This window comes from Candoia aspera, chromosome 3 (assembly GCF_035149785.1).
Source record: "Candoia aspera isolate rCanAsp1 chromosome 3, rCanAsp1.hap2, whole genome shotgun sequence".
In the NCBI taxonomy this organism is placed as follows: domain Eukaryota; kingdom Metazoa; phylum Chordata; class Lepidosauria; order Squamata; family Boidae; genus Candoia; species Candoia aspera.
Window position 1 is genome coordinate 12,853,981 of NC_086155.1, and position 15,455 is coordinate 12,869,435.

General features: G+C 40.6%; 1 protein-coding gene across 1 annotated transcript in view; it reads left to right on the plus strand.

Annotated features, from left to right (window-relative positions):
* The window catches only part of LOC134493995 (piezo-type mechanosensitive ion channel component 2-like), an 80,971-nt gene that overhangs the window by 61,862 nt on the left and 3,654 nt on the right, over positions 1–15,455 (plus strand). The window contains exons 29-39 of the mRNA XM_063298860.1: positions 400–556; positions 2,126–2,252; positions 3,858–4,005; positions 5,103–5,317; positions 7,948–8,106; positions 9,859–10,006; positions 11,191–11,376; positions 11,779–11,871; positions 13,022–13,191; positions 14,595–14,711; positions 15,111–15,190. Of these exons, the coding sequence (XP_063154930.1) occupies positions 400–556; positions 2,126–2,252; positions 3,858–4,005; positions 5,103–5,317; positions 7,948–8,106; positions 9,859–10,006; positions 11,191–11,376; positions 11,779–11,871; positions 13,022–13,191; positions 14,595–14,711; positions 15,111–15,190 (1,600 nt within the window). The remainder of the gene's footprint in view (positions 1–399; positions 557–2,125; positions 2,253–3,857; positions 4,006–5,102; positions 5,318–7,947; positions 8,107–9,858; positions 10,007–11,190; positions 11,377–11,778; positions 11,872–13,021; positions 13,192–14,594; positions 14,712–15,110; positions 15,191–15,455) is intronic.

Genomic DNA, 15,455 nt, shown 5'->3' on the forward strand with positions numbered 1-15,455 from the left:
ATTCTTTACATTTTTATTTCCTTTCCCAACTAAAATCTTCCATGCTGTGACTTTTTTTAATATAGAGCTGCTCCAGCCACATGACTGAAGTTTCCCTAATTCTATAATAGACTTGTCATAGAGCAAGTGAAGCAGTCAATGTTGTGGTCATAATATTTGAAGGATTATCTCTTCAAATGTTTTTCTGCCTGAAGGCCCCAGTCTGGGTCCCCTCAAATACTGAAATTCAGATGGTTACTTGACAGCTAGCCTTCTCCATGAAAGTTCCAATTATTCCTTCTGTTCTGTGCTGTGACACACATGGGAACTATGCATTTAGAGCCAGCATTTTCTTTTTCTTCTTTTAAATGTGGTTTAAGATTCCCATATGTAATAACTTTCACTTTCTTTGTTCCACAGTACCATGGGCTCTGGGATTCCAGCACACGAGATCCTAAACAAAAGGACATGATCAAGAGAGCTAAGAAGAAAAGTTGCAAAGGTCATTTGAAGGAACATCAGCCTAGCTCAAGAGGACAGCATCTCTCCAGGAACATCTTCAAGAGGGCTAATCGAGGTAGATAAATGCAAATGTGCGGACAAAATACTCTTGCCATGAAAGGAAGAGAGGAAGGGAAAAGGGTAATCCTGCCCGTCCTGATCAGCAGAAAGAGTAGACCTCAAGAAGAGAATACTAATGAAAGAAGAGCTGGAGAGCAGAACATTTTGTTGTCAGATTCACAGAAGCAAACAGCCGCTTCCTGCTCAGTCAAGATGAATACTACCTTACATCAAAAAGCCTAGTTATATTTTAGTACCTGATATATGCCCTTGATTTTAATTCACTCTGAGATCTGACAGAAATATAAAATAATAACCTGCACTCCCCTCAAGGCAGCCTGCTGGCTGTGATCTCTGCTCTTCTGTCCTGTGAGGAACACAATCCCATTGATGATCCTAACAGGCTCATCCTAAAAAAGGAAGATCGTGCATTGAAGAAATATGTCTGTCTTAAGCTCTCTGGAGGTGAGGGAGGAAAGAATTCAGGGTGATCCTTTCATACTTCATTTGAATTTGTTGTTATCTTATCTCAGGGGTGAGTAACCTTTGGCTCTGAACCCCCTTTTATGGTTTTAGAAACTTCTCCAACTAAACCACAAGTGCCACAGCTGAAAACAGGCAGTGTAATTTCCCATCATTTTGAGATGGCAAATGTAGCATAAACCATAAAATAAACTCAGTGTATTCGAGAAACAAAAATAGCCCTGTACCTTTATTTATTTATTTCATACGGCATAGCAGAATACAACATTATTGCATAAACGTTCACAGAACAATATATAAAATGTGTATAAAATATAAAACATTGGGACAGTAGATTATTTTAAAAATATGCAATATGAATAATGAGTAAAATTATAAATGGAATTAAGTTATGTATGAGCAGTTACTAGAGTGGCTAAGCCTACGGCCAAATATCAAGATCTTTTAGCCATTGGACAGCAGTGCCCTTAAGATGTAGTACTTGCAGGGAGCCACGGAACCTTCTGAGGGGGCATTCCATCGCAATGTGATGGGAAGTTTGCGGGACATTCCCGCAGTCACAGTTAGAATTACTGACCAGCCCCCATTTTTGTTTCCCATATTGGCACCTGCCATGATTCGTACAAATCCGGTTAAGTGCCATACCTCAAAAATGGAAATAGAAATAGAAAACCCCAGGCTTGTCCCTTTTTTTATCCTTCTGTCCACTGTGTCCCTCAGCCTCCCCCAAATGGCCTCCCCCTGTCCTACCAGCTTGCTCCTTCTTTCACTGTCACTGCTGTGGTTTGGTTTCTGCTGGGAAGCTTCATCTTTCTTTAAACTTTTGCAATGAAAATGTGAAAGCGTGGCCCCTCTGTGCTCATTAGATTTTTATGGTGCCATTTTGGGGGAACCTCCCAAGCAGGAATTTGCACAAGGGCATCTGTTTTAGTGTTTCATACAGAGATCAGTGGAAAAATTGACTGTAGAAGACTTGATTGGATGGGAGATCCATTGTCATGTGCTTAGCGAATGGGGCCCCACATGAGTCAGGGAGCATTACAAAAAAATGAGATATTGCTTCTCATTTATCACGGTGGCTGTTCTGCTTTCCTTTTGTCAGACAATCCTCTGAAAGAAGACCAGAAGATGTGGAGGCTTTTCAGAAAACCTCCCCCTGGCAAGAAGAGACTTTCCAAAGAAACAATAAACCAGAAGATACATAAGGCAAAAAAGTTGCTGATTAAAATGTAAATGGAGGGCTCTCTCTCTCTCTCTCTCTCTCTCTCTCTCTCTCTCTCTCTCTCTCTCTCTCTCTCTCTCCCCCCCCCCCCCCCCCCCCCCTCGTAATCTCTAAAGAAAGTGAGGTGTTGCAACTTGAATGAGCAGAGTTGCAGGTAGGGGAGGAGGTGGTGGGAGGAACAGACACAAAACTTCCATTGCCTGTAAAAAAAATTATGCCGCTGCGTAGAATTCTTCCAGGGAGAAACATGCTACGTTTGTTTTTTGAGTATAAAATTGTCAAGATCTTTGAGATTTTGCTTAGCTGGAATAATACTTATTTCAGTCCATTTTGCGAACTGACGATGCAAATACGGCAAATGACGGTTGCAAATGCAGCGAAGAACGTGGCTCTGAGAGAAGATCAGTGGTCAGAATGATGAAAGGAGTACTGCGCTGTTGCACTGCAAGCTCTGCCCCTTTTGTATGGAAGTGTGACGACAATGCATGGACAAAAGGGGCAGAGCTTTAATCCCAAAGGTGTGATGCTCATTTTGTCATCTGCCTACCCCTTGAGCCCCTGTAGAGGCCTCTGTGCTCATGGCTTCAGCAGTGGACAAATCAGTCAGTTGCTGAGAACAACAGACCTGACCACCCTCCCCACCAATTTTGGGACAGTAAGACTGGATGAAGTCTTTGTCATGAAGATAGATGATGAACCAACATCTTGTGGTTTGCTTTCATTTATAATTACGATAACTGTCTTTTCATGGCTGTCTTAGTTGAGAAGTCCTAGAATAAAAGCAGACATATCAGCCTGATAGATTTGTAAAGATCAGTCTTCAGCAGGTTCTCCCCCCCTCCAACTCTAAGAACATCTTTGTTCTTATATATCTTGACCTTATGCTAGACAGTGGCCAGAAATCAGCCACAAAAAGTAGCATCCATTTTTTTTGCAACTTTTTTTTTTAATCGTATGGCATAGCAGTTCAGTGTTCATGCTACTTTTTTTCTTGCTGGGAAATCCTTGTGAGGTCCAGCAACCAGATGTGTACACTATTTAGCCATGACAAGTCACATTGCCTGGGGTGCGCCCCGAGGAGGATAGTCTTTTTTTTTTGCAACTGTAGGCTGATCAGTGCCCCAGTTGTGGTGAGTCTTTTTTGGAATGCTGATTGTAAAGCCAGTTCTGACTTCATCTGACCTGACCCAAGGGAACGTGCATCAGACTTTGTGGTAAAGAGCAGAAGGGGAAGGGGGTATCCAGCTGTAGAAATAGGAGGCACTGAAAATGATGGTTTTCAAATAGTCCATGTTTAGACCACTCTTTGGGTCTATAACCTCATCTCAACTAGCTAGCTTGGTGTTTCTCAACCTTGGCAGCTTTCAGATGTGTGGACTTCAACTCCCAGAATTCCCCAGCCAGCCATGCTGGCTGGGGAATTCTGGGAGTTGAAGTCCACACATCTGAAAGCTGCCAAGGTTGAGAAGCACTGAGCTAGCTTGTGCATTTCATGCAGCGTCTGCTACCAGTGCAGTCACTTTCCTTTTGAACTTTAAGCAAGGACTTTTATCTTAACAAATGTGACTCTACTTTGCCACTTTGATGGATCTAGATAAACTCTTATTCCCAGTGTGTTTTGGATTTATCGGCCTATCAAGCAGTTCTTCTACGACATCATTTATCCCGAGTGCAGCCCAGTCTGTGATGTTTATGCTTTCATGTTCATCGCGGATGTGATTAATTTTATTATTGTCATCCTTGGCTATGGGGCTTTTGGGGTAAGTATCAGTGTGCGTTGCAGAGATTCTAACAGGAAGGGTTTGTAGAATGTTTTTGGGTGGGTCTGGAAGGAAGCTTTACCCCGGAATTTCAAATGGAATTGCTAATGCTTCCCTCAGTGATGAGGAAGAAATGCTCATTTGTGCTCTTGATATGCTCAAAAGTATTCTGTTATTACTTCAGAAGCTCCAAATCCATGCATCCATTTTGAGAGCAATTCAAATTCAGTGAAGCCAAATATTATAATAAATGGTCACAAAAGTCTCCAGTTATTTTTGCTGCAAGAATTCATTGTTTCTTGTGAATATTTGTTCAAGAGCCACTTTGGGGTAGTGGTTAGAGTTTTGGACTATTGGATCTAAGTTTAAATCCCCACTTAACTATGCAGTTCACTAGGTGACTTTGAGCCAATTATGATCTCTTAGCTTGATCTACCTCACAGGGTCATTGTGAGCATAAAATAAAGGATTACTTCCTTGCATTGTAGAGGGAGGAGGGGAGGGGAGGGAGGGGAGGGAGAGGAGAGGAGAGGAGAGGAGAGGAAGGATACTGGAAGAGAAGTGATTGATCAGGACTGAACTCGAACACTTTAAAGCAAAAAGTAAAACTGAAAAAGATGATGATGATGATGATGATGATGATGATGATGATGATGCATTTGGAATAGAGTCTAAGAAAAACACTGCTCCTATGTGGCTTCTTTCTGGTATAATGGCAATTAGAGAAAACACTGGTTAAATTAAAACATTAAGCTGGATTTGAAAATGAAATACAGGTGTTTCTGATAAAGTTCTGCATCTAAAGCTTTAAGCTTTAAATGAATTTTAAATGTCAGTCTAAAGTGTCCTATCATTATAACCATGATAATATTAATCTATTATTGTTATGGTTATTGATATCAATAAATATCTCTCATGCTATGCCTTTGGAGTAAACAACACTAAGCAAAGTGAAGAAATGGAGAAAGTAATAGGCAAAAGAAATTGGAGACAGGAGATCAGAGAAAAGAGGAGGAAATCTAACCAAATCTAGTTTAAACTGACATTATTTACTATTGTTGTTGTTGTTGTTGTTGACTTTTTCTAACATATTTCAGAGGCATTCAGACGCTGCTGACATCACAGAATCCCTTTCAGAAGACAAAGTCCCTGGATCTTGGCTTGCGATGCTCTTGATGCACTTCGGAGTCATGATAATTGATAGGGCACTCTACCTAAGAAGGAACAAGTTTGGGAAGTGTGTCCTTCAAGTGATCCTGGTCTTTGGCATTCATATCTGGATGTGTTTCATTTTGCCAGGAGTAACACAAAGGTATGACAACATCCAGGAGGGCTTTGGGAGTTGTTTCCTGCAAAGTTCTTTTGGGGCTCAATTCAAAAGGGAGGTATTAACTGAGTGGGTGGAATGGCCTTTATTCTATATGTGTCTCTTCTATGCGCTTTGAGGTGCTACTTCAAGCCCACCAGGATAAGTACCGTATCATTAAGATATTCCAGGATGAGAATCATATTTTGTGTTAGTTTGATGTGATGGGCTGTACAAAAAGAAACAGGTGGGGCCGGAATCAAAAACCCTTTAAAAAGCTGAATTACAATGAAAGCATTCTTTATAGCAACATGAAACTTAAATTAAGAGACGTAATGCTTTCCAATGGTTAAGCAATGAAAAATATACCCGAAGAGTGCTACCCGATTTCAGAAGCAATGGAAGAGAGGGCTCTGGGGATTACTCAGATCAGTTGGGTGCTGTACATGGCCTATAGCTTACCTAGCTCTGTCCTAGGTCCATGTTGGTAGTTGACCTACATTGTGGAATGTTCCTTCAGTCATTCTTGAATGTAATTGGGCTTTTAGGGTTCATAATTTCTTGCTTTCATTATGATTTTAAAGATCGTTTTAAATATTGATTGTTCTTTGGTCTTGGGGTTTTAAGTGCTGTTTTAGATATTGGTGATTCCATTTAGTGTCTTCAGCTCCTTTCAGACATATAGTACAGATATTACTGTATCTGATGAAGTGAGCTGAAGCTCACAAAAGCTTATATCTTTTTATAAAACTACAGGTAGTCCTTGCTTAATGACTGCCCTGTTTAGTGACTGTTTGAAGTTACAGCGGTGCTGAAAAAGTAACTTTATGACCGGTCCTCACACTTACGACCATGGTAACATCCCTGCAGCCACATGACCAAGATTCAGATGCATCACAACTGGCAGTTTACAACCATCGCAGTGTCCCATAATCACATGATCACCATTTGCGTGCTTCACAGCTAACTTCTGACAAGCAGAGTCAACGGAGAAGCCAGCAGTAAAATTGCAAGTAGCAGTCACGTGATGTCTTGCTTAATTACCATGGCGGAAGTGAGGTCGTAAGTCTGTCATGGTTACATGATATCTTGCTTAACGGCCATGTTGCTTAGCAATGGATTTGCCGGTCCCAATTGCGGTCATTAAGCAAAGACTACTTGTAGCCAGAAAAGTTGCTACCAGACTCCTTTTTTTAAAAAGAGTAGACAGTGGAAAAAAGATTGACCGTTCTATCAGTGTCTACAGGAGGTATTAAAAAATGAAGATGGTGGAATGTGACATCACCATATTGCCTTTCTTGACCCTCCCCAACCCTCAGGGATGCTTCAGGGTGGTTCAGTGATATCAACTTGTGAACATCCACAGAAAAATGTATTTAATTTCATATCTTCCCAGGCGAGTTGACGGGTTAACAATGGCTGGAGAGACAGCAGAGGGACAGATAAATAACAGAGTTAGAATTTTGTATTAGTTACATATTCATGGAAACACTGCAATTCAAATATCTCAATCCTAATAGTAAAATAATGGTGTAAATCTTTTGGAGATTATTATACAGAGAGCATTGAAGAAGCAGCAAGTCTGGAATGAGGCTCTAGTTCATAAATGGTGATTTATAGTGGTTTACTGAATAAAAGTACCATGAAATCATACCACAGTGCAAGGGTACCTGACTTCTTCTGGGCCAGGGTCAAACTTGGTGTACCAGAAGCCATATCCAACAGCAAGAAGCTGGAGGCAGGACAAAAGTTAATTTGGTTTGATTTCATTTACATTTATAGTTAAATATAATTAGTAAGATTACTTTCCAAGCATGCATTTAATATGTTTCTCCTTCTGTCACATTAAAAAATACACATTGGCGATAACTTTTGGTGGCCTTTGGGGGATGCACCTAAAGTTTTGGATTGCCATGTATACATGGAACTTCAAATTGTGCTACAATATAGGAAGTACGTCACTGCAGAAAGTATACCCAGGCCCAAACTGTAGAGCTAAGCATTTATACTTGGTGGTTGTTATATTTATTGTGCATGCTTACCTTAGTCCATCCATGAACAGCGCCCTAGCAGAAAAAGCTGTGCTGTAGACATGGCCACTCTTGTGGCTCATAGAATCTGCCTTGGATTCATTCAGTAGCTGGTGAATATGAGATACAGAATGCTGTACGTGTAGTTGTAGTGCATAAAGCTGTAACCATTTACTTTATACAGCCTGCGGTTGTTATTAAAGGAATAAAGAAGAGGATTTAATTCTTCTCCTCTTTTCTCTCTTCTGTGCATCCACAACTGGTCTATGGGGTACTGTGTGTCTATCAAAATCTGCAAGATGGCGGGCACAGTGTGGCAATAGAAGCCGTGCCCTTTTGGTCTGTGTGTCAATGTCACACACATGTACAAAAGGGGCAGGGCTTCAGTTGTGATGTTGTGGCTGCCATTTTGCAGATTTTGACCTCCTCCCCTGTGAATACCCTTGCAATTCTTGTGTAATTGATGACAATTCTGTGTGCTCCCCTTAGGGATCTGTACATATATACTCAACTGGGTAACAGCCAAGAACTAAGAACATGTTAATGTTACGTGTTGTTGTTAGAAAAAGAGGGAGATTGGAATGATTTTTTTCTGTTCACTTGCAGGAGATTCAACAGAAATACAGTGGCTCAGCTGTGGTACTTGGTCAAGTGCATTTATTTTGGTCTGTCTGCATATCAGATCAAATGTGGCTACCCCAAGCGGATCACGGGCAACTTTTTGACTAAGAGTTACAACTATATAAACCTCTACCTATTCCAAGGGTAAGCAGTAATTTCACAAGACAGGACAACATTTTTCATATCCTTGCAAAACAGAAGCCTTTCTATTCATTCCCTCCAGGATGACAAACATTGCTAAATAAACGGAATTAAGCATGTATGCACCTAGAAGGAAGTGGCAGAAGGGAGACTAGGACTAAGTGGTAGGTTTCTGATTTCAGCAACAGAAGGATTCTTCTTTGGCCCAAATTATTCTACTGATATAGATTGTGGGGAAGGGAAGGTGAGCTCCATTCTGTTGCTCCAAACAAATGTCTAGATATAGATGCCTTTCATTCTAAACAGTATGGCATAGTGGTTAAAATGTTGGACTAAGGCTAGGAGACTAAGTTCTAGTCCCCCCTCAGCCACAGGGTAACTTTGGGCACGTTAGTCTTTCCCAGCCTAACAGCCAGTATAATATACTTATGGTATTGGACTAGGAGTTGGAAGACCCAGATTCTTGTCCTCCTTCAATTAAAGGAGGTCACTGAGTGACCTTGGGTCAATATCTCATTCTTTCTGCCAAATGTACTTCATAGATTTAGGGTTTTTTGTGGGGAAATTAGAGGAAGAAGTGCTATGTATGCCTCTTTGAGCTCCTAGAGAATACTTTTTCCACTTTTGGTCACCACAATATGAAAAAGATGCTGAGGAACTGGAAAGAGTGCGGAGAAGAATGACAAAGATAGCAAGAGGCTTGGAGGCTAAATCCTCTGAAGATTGATTAAAGGAACTTGGTATGTTTAGCTTAAAGAAGAGAAGGCTCAGGGGAGATATGGAAGCAGTCTTCCAATACATGAAGAGATGTCAGAGGGTGTGGATTTATTCTCCAGAGCACCTGAGGGTAAGACAAAACCAGTGGGTGGAAGCTTTAGAAAGAGGGATCCAAGCTTGAAGTAAAGAGGAATTTCCCAACTGTGAGAGCTGTTAAGCAGTGCATGTTGTGGGTGCTCCATTGCTGGAGGTTTTCAAGAAAAAGATTGGATATTTGCCCGGGATGGATGCACTGGGCTTGATTTACTGGATACCAGAGTTATGGGGGAAACAAGGTAGATCCTCCATGTTCAAAGTCTCTCCAGCCCTGAGGTAGAATGATAATCAGAATTCTGTGGCTCCCAGACAGTGAAATTAAGGAAAAACCCTGATTATCTTCCATTTTCTTTTTCATATGAGTAATGAGGATGGCTCACTTTTGACAACATGAATAGATTTTTTAATAAATAACCATAAGTGAAATTATGGTAATAATTTTTTTTCAAGCCATCCTTCAGTTTAGGTCACAGAAACATATGATTGGCTGGTCCTAAAAATCAATCAATCAGTCAATCAATAACATATCAACATAACCTTTGTTGCCTCTGTGCATGACAGCAAAGTGCAATTTACCATTTTCATTTAGTCTTAAGTTTTTGTACCAGAAAACGTCCAGGGAAGCTGCAATATTAGCAGGATTGATTGAATGATTTAGTTGCAGAACAAATCTGCAGCATAAATTTAAAATGTGTGAGACAGTTATTTGTGGTCTCCATGGAATGTTTTGAATTGTGGTTCTTTGAAAGAAGAACTACAGGTATCTATATCAGGATGTTATCAGTATCCAAATCAAAGCTTGATATTTCTCTGCAGATTTTTCTTTAAAAGAAAGCCTTGAATAAACTCCTGAGAATTAATTTATCAAATTTCCTATTTGAAGTGCTTATTACAAAATGCTGGCCAATATCAGCTTGCCCTTTTTCTTCTCCCCATGGATAGATTTCGTGTAGTACCTTTTCTGACTGAGCTGAAGGCTGCCATAGACTGGGTCTGGACTGATACTACACTCAGCCTGTCCAGTTGGATCTGCTTGGAGGATATTTATGCAAATATTTTCATCTTAAAATGTCAGAGAGAATGTGAAAAAGTGAGTGGTATTTCTTCTGGATTCTTGCTAGACCTCTTAATGCAGGTGACATAGGGTAGTCTTGCTGGGAAATCTCAAGATCTAGTGCAAAACATCTGGGGAGTGGCAAGATGGTTTAGTAGAACCCTGAAATGGATGGCTCTCATTGGCCATATTACAGCAAACAGTGTATTTAAGATTCCCAAGTCCTGTGATGAACAGTGACATACATCTTTTTGCTCATGTTTGAATATTCACAAGTGGAAATATGGCCCACAACATGTAGCTTTCGGAAACTCTGATATGAAAACACTGAGATCATCATACATTTCTGAGATAAAGCAGAAAGGGATGTTGAAATATTTGTCACTGGGCAAATTATATCATATCATATCATAATAATATGCTTTCTTTGGTTACTGCTTGATGCATACCATTAAAATGGCCCAGGGACATATTTTTCAGTTATGTAGATGTCCCAGATGCTGTTTACTCTCTGTGTAAGGAAAAAAAATACAGTCAATTTGGTTGTCTTAAAAGAGTCCCTAAGCCCATCTAGACCAGAGTTGTTGGAGATGGGCAATAAATAAATAAATATGTATGTATGTATGTATGTATGTATGTATGTATGTATCCATCCCCCAGTGGCCAGCTAGATGACTGGGGAAACTCACAACCCTGGACTCGAAGTTCCCTAGCAACCAGTGCTATGGGCCTGCTGCCCATAATTCAGAAGGCAGGAAACTCAGTAGCCATTGATAGCTTCATCCTTCAGGAACCTCTCCAGTCCCCTTTTAAAATTACTCAAATTATATGCCATTTCCATAATTGGGGGGCATGAATTCCACAATCTACCTGGGTCCTGCAATGGTCCTCAATCTCCCTGCCTTGTTTTTTGAGTTCTAACTCAAAAAACAAGAGGAGGGGAGAAAAACATTCAGTGATACATTACCTTTGAACATTATTTACCAGCAACAGATATCCAGAGCTCAGAAAGTAGAATTCAGAACATGCTCTGTTGCTGGTTTTAATCACCCTCAAAACCAGAATTAGCAATGGGAAAGCACTTGTATAGAATTCCAGGGTTGCTTCTCCTGGTTCTGACTTCAGATGACTTTTATATAGGTTGTTTGGACATTTATGTATTTCGGTATGTATATGGAGTACCCATACTCTTTGTCAATTAACTTCTCTGTCCCCTCCAGAAATACCCCCAACCTCCTGGGCAGAAGAAGAAACCAATTCTGAAGTATGGGATGGGTGGCTTCACTATCTTTTTACTTATTCTCATTGTGTGGTTCCCACTTCTTCTTATGTCACTGAAATCTGTGGCAGGTGTGACCAACCACCCGCTGGATGTTTCCGTCAAAATCAGCATCAGTGGTTATGAGGTAACAGAGAGGAGAGTTGAGAAGAGAATAGTTAAGCCTTTCATAAGTAGCTCCATTTCCATTGCTCAATTTAATACGACAAAAAAGAGAAAGGAGCTATAGGTCTGCGGTTTAGTAGATCCTTGAATGCCAGACATTTTTATTTACTAAATTAATAAAGCCTTGTTATCTCTATCTGAAAGAATCACACAGTTAGTAATGTGGAAATTTGGAAAATGATGCTGTGATATTTCCCCCCACCCCCAGCTCCAAAGCATTGTTTGGAGATGGAATCCAAAGAGCTGCATCGCTGTATTAACACAGGGCGAATATAAGCCAAATCTATGGAAGTGAATACAGTGAGTTACATCTCTAGCACAGCAAAAGTTTGTAATGTTGTCTCTCTCTTGCTTTTTTTTCTAGTCCTTGTTCACCATGAGTGCTCAGCAACAAAATCTGGTTCCTTTCACTCGTGCAGCATATAATCAACTCGCTGCTCAATATGCTCTCTATCCTGTAAGTATATATATGTATATACATATAAATATATACACAATATATATACACAAGGGCATTCTTACAACATGAACAGCAGACATTAAGTTTTCCCGGCATTTTTTCTTCTAGTTGGCCCAAACAGGGCATGCCAAGGTTGAAGGAAATAGTACCATTTGGCTTTGTTACTTCATTTTGAGAAAAATACACTGCATCCCTTCTTACTGTTAATTTCATATTATTCCCAGTTTTAATCCTGGCCCTAGAAACCAGTTCTTGGCCCAAGGCCTTGATGAGTTCTGATTCAAATTCAGTTCAAACCCCAAAACAACAGAGTTATGTAACTGAGAAAAGAAGATGTAACTGAATCAATCCAACAAACTGAACTCTTTCATGGAGCTTTGTGCCATGTTACAGCTTTAAAAGCAGGGGCGATTTACAGGTAGATGTTACTGGACCCTGGGAACACAGTTCCCAACTTAGGTTAGCTAACAAAATCTTACCTTTTTCAGTCACCAGCTGCTTTTGCAATGAAAAGCAGGAGCTGTTCAGGTTGGAAATTGTTCTCTTTTCCTCCTCTGGATCCTGTGTGCAATTTGTTGGCTGCCTGATGCCTGGAAGGAATTTCCCAGGTTGACTTCGGCCTATTTCTTATGCTGTCACATTTTCATGATGAAATGTAAAGTAGGACATATTGGGGCAGGGGTGTGCTGCTAAATGCCTAACAACTGGCTCTGCTGGCGCCATTGCTGCCACCACACCGTGCCACCAAACAGTAGATCATGGCTCAGCTCTGCTTTCCACCAGCTTGCAGAATTCCAGAAAATTTAACAATTGGCTCTCGCGAGCCAGTATGAGCCAACTTCAGCACACCACTGGACTGGGGCTGTTCACATGTTTCCAGGCTCTCTTGGCATATTCATGTCTCTGTGTGTGTGACATAAAAAATTGCAAACTACTAATAAAACAACATCATGATGATGATGGTGGTGGTGCCTTTTAAAGCAAGCCTGGCACTCTACCACATGTTGGAGCTGCAAATGCTGTGTTGGCTAGGAACCCTGGGCTCTGCAGTCCCAATACATTTGAAAAACCTCAGGTTGGGGCAAGGACTGTTTTCTATGTCGCGCTTTTAAAACTGTCCCCCCGATTTATTTTATTTTCCCTCCAGTCTGCCTCAGACTTTATAGATGGCTACAGTCCAGAGGACATTGTAATTGCTAAAATAAAAGGCAATGCCAGTCTGCTCTGGAGTATCAGCCCAGGGAGTCGGAAAATGATGATAGCAGAGCTCTCCAATTCCTCTGCAATCTATGTCAACTTCCAGTGGACTCTTCTCAGGTAAAAGAAAAATAAGTAAGTATATTTTATGCACATATTGAAGCCAGCTTAGAAACTGAAGAGCACTCCCTAGTTACTGCGTTAGCTTCCCTTCACTGTGGCCTGCCTCCCATGTTATACTAAGCCCTTTTTAATCACATGTCAGCACCTGATCATTCGAGCATTCACACAATCACAGTCAGGAGGCTGGGATTCCTTTAACTGTTTTAATGAAGTGTAACGAACGGTACAGAAGGCAAGCTGCGAATAAAGAGTTCCCACTCAAACCTAACTTAAAAACTACATTCCCTTACTTAGTCCCCTTTCCCATGAACCATGTTACCCCCCCCATCCAGATGATATTCCTGGCATATCTCAACCCTGTGTCCTTGATGTCCGCCATAGCCATAATAAACCACTTCACACTCCAACTTCACACCCGCTCCCATTTGGCAACAGAGTCCATTCCTTGGTGAAGGAAATGATGGTAGATGCTCCGATAAGGGGTTTTGTAAAACCTTTGATCGGGGGGATCTGACAGTCGATGGTTAACAAGCCACCCTGGCCTGGTTCCCCCATAACACTAAACAGTGTCAGACAGGTTCATGATGGAACTTGCGGAGATGGCTAAATTGACTTCTTTGATTAGAGAAAAAACAATATCTACATTTATGGCTGACCGATAGACTTTTTGCATGAAATGGAAAAAAATGCACTCATGATTTGTGGTTTTGATGATTAGAAAAGAACTGGATAATAGAAAAAAGTGAGCTTTTTTTGTAACCATAGAGTAAGCGTTAATTTTGTAATTGTACTTATATTAGCTGCAGAGGAAATCAGAAGCTTCTTCCTATTTCTTTTTGTTTTCCTCCCTCCCTCCCTCCCTCCTACTCTTTATTAGTTGGTGTTAGTTTTTATATTCTTTGTAAAGCTATTAATAACATTTATTTTTAAAAAAAGGTTCAGAGGCATTTACAGCATGCAGCCCTTTTCTCAAAAAGATGAAACTAGCATTGTGCCATTGAAACATAAGCCTGCTTCTTTTGTGTGTGTGTGCAATGTCATGACTTAGGTAGGAAGGGGGCGGGGCTTGCATCACATTCATGCAACCCATCTTTCATCCTTTGTCTGCCCTTGACCCCAGTGGCAAACATCTTGGGGTGATTTCCCAAATTCCACTGAGCCCAAAGTAACCATATTATGATGTAGCATTAGGTGTAGCATCAGACTGGTAAGCCTACTCTAGGGCAAATATTCCTTTCCAGAAAGAGGTGCCCTTCTTAAATCCCTGTTTGTTGTGCTTTCACAAAAATGTACAGTCCAGAAAGCATCATAAAGATGAAGGAACTGTCTGCATCAGACCTTCCCCAAATGGCTTCTGTTGCATCATTTAAAGATTTTTGCTCATTTCCTTATGAAATTAGGAATGCGTCTCTTGTGAAGAATATTGAAGCATCTGGCACACATATCATGCGATACAAAGAGAAGGAAATAAGGGATCAAATCATTCACATGCTCTCTGGGACCCGGACTGAACCAATGTAGGTGGTTTTTTTTTCTTGTTTCTTTTGATGTCTATTTATGAGTCTGTAACAAGGTCAAAAAAGTCAAGGTGGTGATGCAACTGCATAATCAAAGGATGTAATGTCATGAAAGCACAGCAAATTGTTAGACTTTGGGCAGAAGGCTATTTTTGTATTTTTATTGCTAAGGCTAGGGAGAAATGCTTGTGGGATTTTCAGATTCAAGTGTCTAATTGTTTTTCTGGCTTTGGGAACAATCTATCTTGATCTGCCTGGAGGAGATATGACATTTGGTGCTCCACTTTAGGCAGCAAACTATTGAGGCTGGGTGTATGAGTTTGAAAATGAAACTTAGCATTAGTATTGGTTTGGAAGCCTGTAATTATAAGAACTTTACTATTCTTTTTTTCTCCCAAGTCTACTTCCTGGTGTTCTACCAAGATATCTGAGAGCAACTAATGGGGCAGACGCTAAAATGGCATATAGCTTGAAAGTTGGTAAGTTCTATGATTGGCAAACTAAAAAGTGCTATCTATTTTTTGATATGCTAGGAAAGAAGATTCGTCTTCAGGTTCTGATATATTCTGAGATCTTTGTCACCATCACTGCTGTTGATATTATCACAAATAACTTTTGTTCTACTGACAAATCTGAAAACATGTTGCCCATGGTCATAGGTAAAGGGTACAACGTTGGCCTGTACAGCTAGTCCCCGCTTACTGACCACTCGTTTGGCAACTGTTCAAACTTATGACAGTGCCG